Source organism: Sporothrix brasiliensis (genome assembly GCF_000820605.1).
Source record: "Sporothrix brasiliensis 5110 chromosome Unknown Cont20, whole genome shotgun sequence".
In the NCBI taxonomy this organism is placed as follows: Eukaryota; Fungi; Ascomycota; class Sordariomycetes; order Ophiostomatales; family Ophiostomataceae; genus Sporothrix; species Sporothrix brasiliensis.
In genome coordinates, this window is record NW_024467139.1 from 3,940,681 (window position 1) to 3,951,393 (window position 10,713).

Below are 10,713 nucleotides of genomic sequence, written 5' to 3' on the forward strand. Positions count from 1 at the left end.
ACTGGTCTTTGATTCAGCGCTGGCGGGGTAGCAACAGGGCGATAACGAGCGATAAGAGGCAGTGGGCTACCGGGGACGTTCTATTAATAAACGGGTGTTGGGTGTGTGGCCTACAGTACATTGTACACTAACCTACGGCGTATTTCTGCGGACAAGGTCGCTGAAAAGGTGATTTAGGTGGTATCGTACCTAAGTGTCAGGGGTCAGATACAGTGCTAGTAATATTATTGGCACTTTATCATGTCGAATGTCCATAAAAAATGTCTAGTCAATACAAAAACACAAGAACTGAATAAACACCACTTCGACCATTATATCACGAAACCCACATCTCCCAACTCACTTTCACGACCATTTCCCGTCCTTGTCACGTCTCAAAATGGCTCATCCACTCGCCCTGCCCACGACTTTCTCGCCCGATGCGCTCGACACGACAGCCGAGCTTGCAGCCATTCTCGCGCGTCTTCGGCCGCCGCAACCAGCTGGCAGTGGCGCCCAAACCGGAGCTGCAGCGGGTGCCAGTGGCGGTGCCGCATCTGGAGCACCTACAGGCGGACCGGCGGGCGGAGCAGCAGGGGACGGCGGCGGGGCCAACGAGGGCGAGACGCTGGGCGCGTCCATGGGCGGCGCCGCGGCGGCGGCGGCTGCTGCTGGTCCGCCCATCAGCCTACGCGACCTGCCGACCGCCACGGACAGCCTCAAGCACAAACTGCAGCACGCGCGTGTGCAAATCAAGGCGCTGCCTGACGTCAACCGCACAGTGGCCGCCCAAGAGGCTGAAGTGCGGCAGCTGGAGGCGCGCATCGAGGCCCAAAAGGCGATGCTGGCACGGCTGCGGGCGGACGGCGTGCGGTTCGCAGCTGCTGGAGAGCAGGAGCAGCGCGACGCCGACAAGATGGAGCTGTGATAGCGGCATGGGGGGTTGAAAGAACGAAGGCGAGACAGTTACGACATGCTATTTTACCATACTCGATGGAAAATCTGCGTTACAAACAAAAAGAAAGAAACAGACACTCAAACTGTGGTATCCTCAATTCAAACTACAACGCCATCGTTGCTCGAGACAGCTCATTCGACAATCACTTCTTCGCAATCCCGACAGCGCGCAACACGTCCGCTGTGCTCAGTCCCGGCCCTCCTGTTACAGCGCCTGTCCAGACCGTGTCCGGCAGCCGCTCCGCCTCGGGCAGCACGCTCCAGTTGGGTGACGCGTCAGACCGCAGCCACTTGAAGTCGTCCACCTGGTCCCAATGGTTGGTGGCCTCGCTGTTGCCGTCGTTGGCATAGGACTGAGGCAGCGGCGCAAACCTCATGTGCCGGCAGTCTTCGATAATCGGCCGGCTGCCGCACTGCAGGTAGACGTCGACGCCGTCGCACTCGTGGATGCGCACCTGGCGTGCCGCGACGACGAGCACGCAATTCTGGAGGCCCGTGATGTGCACGGCACCACTAACATGTCCAGCCACCACAAGACTGTGCTCAATATCACGCAGCATCAGGCTCTGGAAGGCGGCGCCCCCGCCACCGCGTGCGGTGCTAGATGTGGGCACGGACATGTCGACAACGCAGTTGTGAAGGTCGGTCAGACTGCCGTATGCGGTGGCACGTGATGCTGAGAGTGGGAGGATGATGTGCAGGCCTGTGTGGCCGGAGATGGCAATCTCACGGGCAGACGAGAAGCTTGGCTTTCGGATGCTGTCGCTTCTGCCGCCGGTGCTGCCGATCTCGGCGTTGTAATTTCTAGTGCCAACGGCCGTTCCAGCTCCAATCACGGGCAGGGTACCAACAGCATCAGACGCCTCAGCTTCTGTAGCGGCGTCTGCTGTCTCCTCTGGTTTTGCCACCGGCTTATCAGGCACACCACGGAGCAAGCGGTTGTCTGGTGCGGCCGGCGTGCTGTCAGCTGGAGTTGCTGCGGCCGTCCTGGGTGCCCGTTTGAACTGGAACCGAGGCTTGGCCGGTGCCAACCGGGCCACCTCCTCGTTTAGCTGGTCTGTAAGAGACTTGATAGTCTACGAGGGTTAGACAGAACACAACTTAGAGAATATAACACTGCAACGCTGCCGCACGGCGACCCTTTTCAGACATTCACTTACAGCAGAGTGCGTGCGCTGGTCGTAGGCGGGAATAAAGTCGGAAGCATCAGCCACGTCAAGCGACAGCTTGGAAATGCGCATCAGAATGCTATCTGTGGCATCCTTGCGCTCGCCGCCAACAACGGAAATAGAGCCGAGTTTGCTGATATGATTTTGGATATCTGTACAGTTAGTCGGGGTTAGGACGAAGAGATATGCCTGGGTTGAATGCTCACCCTGAACCTCGAATTGGAACTGGCGGTAGAACCGCTCCTTGGGATCCATGATGGGTCGTTTTCCTGCAAAGGCAAACGGGTAGTTGTGAGTGACGGGGTTCAAGACTTGAGACATTGTGGATGAGAACGATTGTACGAAGTAAGTGTGATAGCAACGTTTGTGAGAATAAGTGAGATGCCGTGTTCAAAAATGCTTTCGATGCAACTATGGTTTACCCCAGAGACTTTCCTATGAAAATAGAAATGAATCATAAATTCAAAGACACCCGGACAAAAGGATTGGGGAGAGTCTCTTGATATATAAGGCATACCTTTCTCCAAAGACATAAAATCAAAATGGGCGGCGGTCGATGCCTCCTCACTTACAATCTGTTTCTTGTCCTTTCTGTTTTCTTTTCTTCCCGTCTCGCACACCCACAAGCAAAGGCTATGTCGATCCTTTCCTGGGAAAGGAAGGGAAGATGTAACTGGTTGACGATTGCGGAGTGATCGAAACTCGTACACAGAGATTAAGGAAGGCGAAAAGTTGGCACGAGGAGTTGAAGACCTTCGCCTGTCTTGTTCGGCAGGTTGACTGTGTTGAGGAGGCAATGATCGGCAGAATGTGGAGGGCCGGGGTAACTTTAAAGGGTGGGATGCAAATAAAATGGGGCTTTGGGAGAGGTAAAGAAGATGTCAAAGCAGACCGGTTATGACGAAAGTGAGGTGATGTGAACAAGTTAAACTGCCGAGGAGAGGTGGTGACTGAAGTTGACGACAGAGGCCTCTAAACAAGTGATCTCTATTACACAGTCGTTTCGCAATAGTGAAATAGTAGTTTCGAAGGCTCGCTCCGAGATAGTTTAGACCATCTGTTGGTGTTCAATGCGTTGGTTCCCGATATAATACAGACTTGGCTGCAGCAAATGGAGAGGAGAGGAGAGAGAGGACAAGACGTTTTGGCCAAACTGCCTCCGCCAGTCAGACCCTGGACGGAATGTGGCCCCACACTCGTTTCTACCAGAAAGGGCGCTGTGACGTAGCTAGTTGTGTTGGGCGGAGGATCGGATGGTATGGTGGTGCACTCAAGACAGGCTTCTTAGACAAGTCGAACGAGGTAAAAGGTGGCAATTCGGAATTGTTAAGCGAAAGAGGACGAGATATAGTTGCGGTGATTATTTTCCTTTTCACTGATCACGACGCAGAGCCGATCCAGTCCTCAATTCGTCTGCCTGGCTATGCGGTTGTCGAGGTTTGAATGGCTCGCATATGCGTATATCCGAACCCAGCAGCTCAGATGGGACTTCAAGGCCAAGCCGGACGCCGCCTGCAAATGGAGCCCTGTTATTCGTTGGTAGCTTATGGTTCGCCTGGCGGTGCGCCGAAATCTCGTAAACAAAATCACGAACTGTTTGAGACATTCAACTGACGTGACAACTTTGGTTGTCTTCATACCATTGCTTGCCTTTTCTTCGTTTCCCCTCTCAATCTCTCCTGGACCATTATACAGACGCCGCCATGCTCTCACCAGCAACCGTGTCGTCGTCCGGGAGCCGGTTCGGCCAGGCCGTGAGTGCGCCCGTGGGACGAGCCTGGCAGTCGACACTGTCAGCAGCCAGGTACCAGCAATCTCGTGCCCTGAGCACAACAAGACGGACATGCGTCTTACATAGTGGGCATCATCCACGGCTGCGGCCGTCTGCGACAATGCGCGGAACCAGCCGCACGTCCAACGCCATGGCGCCTCTGGGTCGCCGTTGTACCTTTCACCGCACGGCCCCAGTGGGGATGCCTCGTCGCCGTGACTTTTTCACGTCGAATCTTCGGCTTCGCTCCGACGAGGGCGACAGCGAGAGCGGGGGCAGAAATTCGGCGGCAGTTCGCAACGACGACACGAAAGAAAGCAAAGAAGACAAGGCCGCACGAAGCGCACAAAACGTCAAAACAACGACGCCTTCGGCGGCAGCCTTGCAAGCCGCCAAGAGAAAGCCACGGTCTGCCGGTGCAAAGAATTCGCTGCGCCGAGTCGCCGTGATTGCCCAACAGCAGCCCAGCGGCGCGTCGGCGGCCCCCAAGGGCATCCGCTCTGACGAGACACGGGCGGCCGTGGACAGAGATACAAAGGCGGACGAGGCTGTCGCTTCTCGTGTGTCGAAACCACCGGAAGAACCGGAGGATGGCAGCAACACCATCAGTGCGGTCTGTCTGGCGGAGTCGTTTGATATGGGAAAGGTCATGTCCATCCTCGAACACCAGGGCTACCAGATTGACCCGGACGGGAGCGGCTTCGAGTCGCACGAGGTGGTGCACGCACGCCAGTGGTGGCCGACCGCGGAAGACGGCCACGAAGAGGAGTGGCGGCAGGTCGACTTGTTTGTGTTTGAGTCCGGTACTCTTGTTGGCTGGGGCCTGGCGGCCGACGCGGTGGACGCTCTGGCCACGGCGCATCTGGTGGCGGCTGCGGCCGACCCCTTTGTGACGCTGCGCGAGACGGAGACGCTCGACTTCCGGCGCGATGCTGCGCGTGACAATAGCGCCATGCGCGGCGACGTTGTCGTGCTGGGCACCCGTCATGAAGCGACCGAGGGCGACCGGCTGGCGACGACGCGTGCGCAGATTGCCTTTTCGTCCGGGCTGGCACGCAGCACGAAACTGGCGGTGCTGGAGCGGTCGTTTACCGAGTACTTTGAGTCGACGCGGCGCATCCCGGAGATCCTGGCCGGCCGCAAGAGCGGCGGACGCGATGGCGGCGGTCTGGGCCATATCTCGCAAAAGTTCATCTTGCAAAAGACGGGCGAGCTGCTGAGCCTGCGTGCCCAGCTCAACCACTACCGCGAGCTGACGGACGCGCTGCCAGACATCTTCTGGGATGCACGCGCCGAGCTGGGTCTGGAGGGCTACTACGAGCAAGTGGGCCGGGCGCTGGATGTCGGTGTGCGCATCAAGACGCTGAACCAGAAGATGGACTATGCGCAGGAGATTGCCACGGTGCTGCGGGAGATCTCGAGCGAGCGCCACGGCACACGCCTGGAGTGGATCATCATTGTGCTGATCGCTGTCGAGGTCGTCTTCGAGCTGCGCCGCGTGTATCTCGACCTGAAGGACGGAGGTGAGGAGAAAAAGGAGGCAACGAAAACACAAGAGGCCGTTGTGAGGGAGTAGGAGAAGTGGCCCAGAAAGGTCAAGAGGGGACCAATAGGGGTAATGAGGACTGGTGTGCGGTAAAGGGAAAGAGCGAGCTGAAGAAGGGGGAGGGAGAGGAGGTTGACGGAGGAAAGAGCCAACGAGACAAAATTTGATACCCAACTCTTACGTATTGTATATTACACCTATGACCTGGATAGATTCCGTATCATGTAGGTGCCCATATCATCTCTATTAAGAATACTATATGATACTCTCTCAAATGATGTCGACACTACCTATTGGCAACGTTGTGCGGTCTCGTGACAGCGTTGCCTAAACTCACAGTTTTAGCGTCATGTTATAGCTAATACTATATAGTGGATATAGCGATGGATTGAATGGACATTCAAGGATGTCTTTCACGTATGTCTTCATTACCTACTGGGCTTCTGACGCAATTTTCATCATGGAGGCGAGGGTCAAATAAAGCTAAAGCCCGCGTGATGAAAGACATCGTGCACAGCGAAGATCTTTGTGAAACGGCTCTCATTTGACTCCCTCGACTGTTCTACAAACCAGGAACCTACAATCTACAGCAATCATGAGAAAATGAGATGTCTTCGCCCACTACGGCACAGCTGTGTAGACGCCTCTGGTAGGGGATGGCGGACGAACAGGCTGAAGTGGGCGGCATTGCCCGTCAACCAAGACCCTTGGACCTGTAGGGTATATTGCCTTGAATTTTTGTTTCTCTTTCTCTCCCGCATTTTCCAGTTCCTGGTGACGTCTGCATCTTGTCCGGATTCGATTCGAACAACCGACATCAGCCATGGCGCCGTCACATCCAACCAGCATTGGTGAGTGGCTGCACACAACGACTCGTTTGGGACTCATCGCAGTCGCCATTTCCCTACTGGCGATGACGGTCTATACGGCCATCCTAGCACACGAAGCCGACTATGGCATTCTCATGGTACGGGTGAGGCTTTTCGGAGAGACATCAGCTGGGCGCATATTGTGTTTGTGTTCATGCAGGACTGTGACTAATACCACAACAGGCGCTCATCTCCATCGTTGGCAATGTCGGGGCCATCCTCCTTTACTTGGCCAAGTCATCCATGCTGGCGCCCAGCATCATTGTGTCCGACATGTTTGCTGGTGCATTCTGCAGCGTCGGCACGTTGATTCCCTTGCTCAGGAGCTTCCACGGCAGTAGAGACTCGCGGCGTCCGCCCAACGACTCCACAAAATCAGACGCCTTTGCGACCATGACAATGTATCTGGCACTGACAGTTGTGTAAGAGGGGCACTCTTCTCGCCGAGACGGTCTTTAAGGACAACATGCTGACATCTAGGCAACGAAAGTGGCCTTCATGTGGCGTCAATTATCGTGACGGCCGTCCTGGGCTGCACGGTCGTCCGGCGTTGGAACAGAGAGCGCGAAGGCGCGGAAACGACGCCCTCATAATGCGCATAAATCATGACAGTAGTTATATACAATTGTTGCCGCTCAGTCCGTCCCTTCGTAGCTTGGAGTGCTCTTGAATGACGCGCTGTACCTGGGAACAACACTTTGTAGTTCCACGCATGTCGACTTCTGTCCCTTTTGCTTGGTCCACAGGACATCCTGGTTTACCCGGTAACATAATCCTCGAGAAAGCGCGTTGGCCGCGACTGTTCATTTAACCGGCCTCGGTGAGGAACGCGGTAGTTTCGAAACCAGCAGCAAATGTGCAACAACGTGGGCATGAATATCACTCATGGTTGACGGGATATATATGCATATACTATTTGTCTATAGTTAAGTTTTGTTATTATAGTTCACAGTACTATTTTGACAAGAAACGACATAATATATACAAAAGCGAACACAAGACAGGATAGGAAACGGGTCTCAACTGGTTCAACAACGTGCCAGAGGCAAGCTGTGCTCAGTCATCCACTCACCCCGACCGCGCCACGCTGAGTAGAAACGCCCCCGTAAAGCACAGCCAGCCAGGCACGTCGGCCAAGAATGTGCGGGTCAAATGCAGCTGCAGCCATGTCTGAAGAAGATGCAAGTTGTCGTGCTTCTTCTCGGGGGTTCCCGTGTCCTTTCCCGCCTTGCCGCCCAGAGCGCCAATTGTCTGCATCAGATCCAGTGCCCGCGGGCCAAACAGCATGTGTCCGACACTGCAGACGAGCCCGGCAATGTAGAGGTGGCGGGCGGCCGGGGCGATGCCGAGGCCGCCGTCGTCATCCAGTCCGAGAAGCGCCGCGAGGCGACTTGCCGGGTGGCCGAGAGCCAGGTTCGCACCAGCGACGACCCAAGTCAGCGGATAGAGCGTGAGAATGGCGCTTAAGCCGGCCGGGAACTGGCGGTGGATGAAGTGGCCGAGCACGGTGTTGACCTGGGAGCGGCTTTCCGGGGGAGCAACCCCGTTCTTTTGTTCGAGGTCAGCTGTCAGGTCAAGGAACGGACGCAGGAAGAGGTATTGGCTGTAGTCGAACTGCACGGCGGCAGCTGACAGCACCATTGGCGCGCTGCGAAGGAGGAGGAGGCCGAATGCCATTGTGACGAAGCGGGCTGGCCGGACGTGGATCCTGTCTCTGTGTTGAGCGAGGGGAAAACTGCGAAAATTCAAGGTGAATCAGTGCTCGTAGGATGTCGGCATCTTTATTCACGGCCTGGACGATCGATACAGTTGGGCGGACATGATTCCATCGGTATGTCAGATTCGGCGGATCGGGCGGGTGTATATCCGGAGAGACCCCGTACTTTTGTGTGTCAGTTGTTTATATGACGTAAGCACACAACAACTTCATCTAGAGAAGGAAGAGAGCATGTCCACGTCGATGCTGCGAGCATCGAAAGTGGTGGATTCTGTATCTATGGAATCTATCTTGTGAGAATGTGGTTCGTGGAAGGGGGGGAAAGAAGAAAAAAAATCATCGCAATATCTCTGTTAAGCCCAGCCCAACCCATTCGTCGACTGCCCACGGGAATACCTGTCTGCCAACATCCGCCCATCCGCAAGTCTAGTTTGCCGCTACCTCCTTGAGAACCGAAATCACAGACACGGCGGTTTCGAGCTTCTCATCACCCTTCTCCCCGCCGACAAGACTCTTTGCAAGCTCACCGAGGTTTTCCCACACGCGATTCAGGACGATCTCCGGCTTGTCCTTCACAGCTGTGTGCTTCAGTTCCGCGTCGTGGTCGTTGACGATATATTTCTTGTCCATATTTGCCACCGTAAGTTTGGAAAGCCGCCAGTCGACAAACATGTCTGTTTCGTACGAAAGCGACGAGATGGGGACCTTGTTCTTGCGCAGCTGAAGGATGTCATACAGCGGCGGCCAGTCTGTCTTCTCGGCCAGGATCTCGGCTGCCTTCTTGAGAGGCCGCAGGCTTTTGAATTGGTCGTAGTGGAATGGGTATACGTGCTCAGCCGACATGTAGATCTTCTTGCCATCAAAGTGCTCCTCGGCGAACGTCTTGTCCTCGTCCTTCTCTGACGAGAACACGCGGTCAAAAGCGACTTCCTGAAGCCACCAGTAACGGTTAAGCTCTTCTCCCGCCGCTTGGGCAGCCCAGGCCGACGGCGGGTTCGGGGACTCGGTGTACAAGGGCTCCTGCAGAATGGCGTACAGAGGCCGCTCCTCAAAGCGCAGCCAGGACTCGACCTGGAGAAGCGTGTCGTTCCTGATCGGTCGACGGGCATCAATGTCCTCCATGAACTTGTTCAGAGCGTCGTTCACCTTGTCGTTGCCACCCGTTGTGCCGAGTGTGCGGCCCAGGCACAGGAACCGCTCTGGCGTCAGGACGCCGCCTCCTGGCATCGCGATCCGACGTTTGGTTCCATTCTCGTCTTTCCCGTTGCCGTCATGGATGACCTTGAGAACATCTCTCACGTTCTTTACATGGTCGGGATACGTGTCATAAAAGACGTCGCAAGCTTTGATGACCGAGTCGTACGTGTGCTCATATACCTTCTTGGGGCTCTGGCCCACCGGGGGGATGCCGCCCGTCAGCAGGACCATGTGAAGGGCCTCGGGATAGAACGACAGGTACGTAAACGACACCCAGCCACCGTACGACTGGCCGACAAGAGTCCACTTGCTGGCAGACTGGATGTCGGACTCCGTGAGCAGACTCTTGCGCACGGCTTCGAGGTCCCGTACGATATTGTCCTGGCGGTACCACGACAACTGCTCAGCTTGCTCGTCCGAAGTCAAGTTTTCGAGCGACGGCTCTTTGCCCACGACGTAAGCATTGCCACTCGGAGGCAGGCTGTCGTCGAGATGGTCGGCCCGCTGAAGGGTGCTGCTGCCGGTGCCACGGTAGTCCATAAACAGGACCTGGAACCCCTTGGCGAGGTAGAACTCGGTCATCGTGGGGTTGTTCGTGTGTGGATTGTCGGAGCCCGGGCCCCCGACAAGGTAGACGGCGATGGGCGTCTCCGGGTTCAGGTGGACTGTACGCTCAGCTGGCTGCTCGTCCACGTATCGCTTGGCAGCGTCTGAATCACATTTGCTGAGTACCACACGAACCGTGACAGTAATTCGGTCGCCGTTCCTGCAATGCTTGAGAGGCACCGTGTACTCGAGCTGGTTGTAGAGAAAGTCAGTAGATTTGTCGTGCCCCAGGATGCCGGACATCAGCGTGGCAGGATCCACGGGTCGCTTGGCGTCTCGAAGCGCCTCACCGGTCGGAGATTCGTAGTTCGGGTCAGCCATTTTTCTGGGATGCCGACGGTGCTTCTTGACGTGTAGTCTGGATCTCGTGTAGAGTGAGGCGCGGACGAGTGTATCGATCGTTGGTCGTGGGTCATCGACCGGCTGTCTCTTGAGGACATTCATCAGGACGAGGAGAGCCAGGAACTGCATCGAGACATGCGAGGCTTTATACACTTTCTTGAAAGCATGTTTAGGATGAGAAGACAGGTGAGTCCTCGATTAACTGAGGTGTTTTCGAAATAGTGACTGCCCTTTCGTCGAGGCAAAGTGAGCAGGTTGCTCCCGCTGGCGTTGATGTGTGAAACGAAAAGAGTGACGCCACAAAGAGTTGACTCGAGCAGGATGAAAATAAATGTGGACAGAAACAGATGGAGCGGTAGCCATAATAAAGGTGTTCTATTCTGTCTACAAAGGACGAAAGTGCTGCCGGCAAGACGAGGGAGAATGTGTGTCCCCTTATGTCTTTTGTAGATGTCCTACATGATCATAGAATGCACGTTCTTTGCTACTTTTAAGACGGGCAGCGAGGAAGGCAAGGACGTCGGTCTCGTGGGGGGGTCCAGAAAGGTTACACAAGACGC

The 10,713-nt window shown here is 55.6% G+C and overlaps 6 protein-coding genes across 6 annotated transcripts; 3 read left to right on the forward strand and 3 right to left on the reverse strand.

Annotated features, from left to right (window-relative positions):
- Positions 1-379: 379 nt before the first annotated feature.
- On the forward strand, positions 380-907 carry SPBR_07920 (uncharacterized protein; the record flags this gene model as incomplete). The annotated part of the gene is made up of 1 exon (XM_040766174.1): positions 380-907. One exon carries the CDS (start codon positions 380-382, stop codon positions 905-907), a length of 528 nt encoding a protein of 175 aa, XP_040617047.1.
- Positions 908-1,079: 172 nt separating this feature from the next.
- On the reverse strand, positions 1,080-2,426 carry SPBR_07298 (tubulin-specific chaperone; the record flags this gene model as incomplete). The annotated part of the gene is made up of 3 exons (XM_040765552.1): positions 1,080-1,988; positions 2,097-2,257; positions 2,312-2,426. 3 exons carry the CDS (start codon positions 2,424-2,426, stop codon positions 1,080-1,082), a joined length of 1,185 nt encoding a protein of 394 aa, XP_040617048.1.
- Positions 2,427-3,808: 1,382 nt separating this feature from the next.
- Positions 3,809-5,452, forward strand: SPBR_07069 (uncharacterized protein; the record flags this gene model as incomplete). Its single annotated transcript, XM_040765324.1, has 1 exon — positions 3,809-5,452. The coding sequence occupies one exon, from the start codon at positions 3,809-3,811 to the stop codon at positions 5,450-5,452; it is 1,644 nt and encodes a 547-aa protein (XP_040617049.1).
- A 793-nt stretch (positions 5,453-6,245) lies between these two features.
- SPBR_07954 (uncharacterized protein) lies at positions 6,246-6,717 on the forward strand (the record flags this gene model as incomplete). The annotated part of the gene is made up of 3 exons (XM_040766207.1): positions 6,246-6,273; positions 6,316-6,389; positions 6,475-6,717. 3 exons carry the CDS (start codon positions 6,246-6,248, stop codon positions 6,715-6,717), a joined length of 345 nt encoding a protein of 114 aa, XP_040617050.1.
- Positions 6,718-7,359: 642 nt separating this feature from the next.
- On the reverse strand, positions 7,360-7,968 carry SPBR_07878 (uncharacterized protein; the record flags this gene model as incomplete). Its single annotated transcript, XM_040766132.1, has 1 exon — positions 7,360-7,968. The coding sequence occupies one exon, from the start codon at positions 7,966-7,968 to the stop codon at positions 7,360-7,362; it is 609 nt and encodes a 202-aa protein (XP_040617051.1).
- A 466-nt stretch (positions 7,969-8,434) lies between these two features.
- On the reverse strand, positions 8,435-10,132 carry SPBR_07028 (proline iminopeptidase; the record flags this gene model as incomplete). Its single annotated transcript, XM_040765283.1, has 1 exon — positions 8,435-10,132. One exon carries the CDS (start codon positions 10,130-10,132, stop codon positions 8,435-8,437), a length of 1,698 nt encoding a protein of 565 aa, XP_040617052.1.
- Between the last annotated feature and the right edge of the window lie 581 nt (positions 10,133-10,713).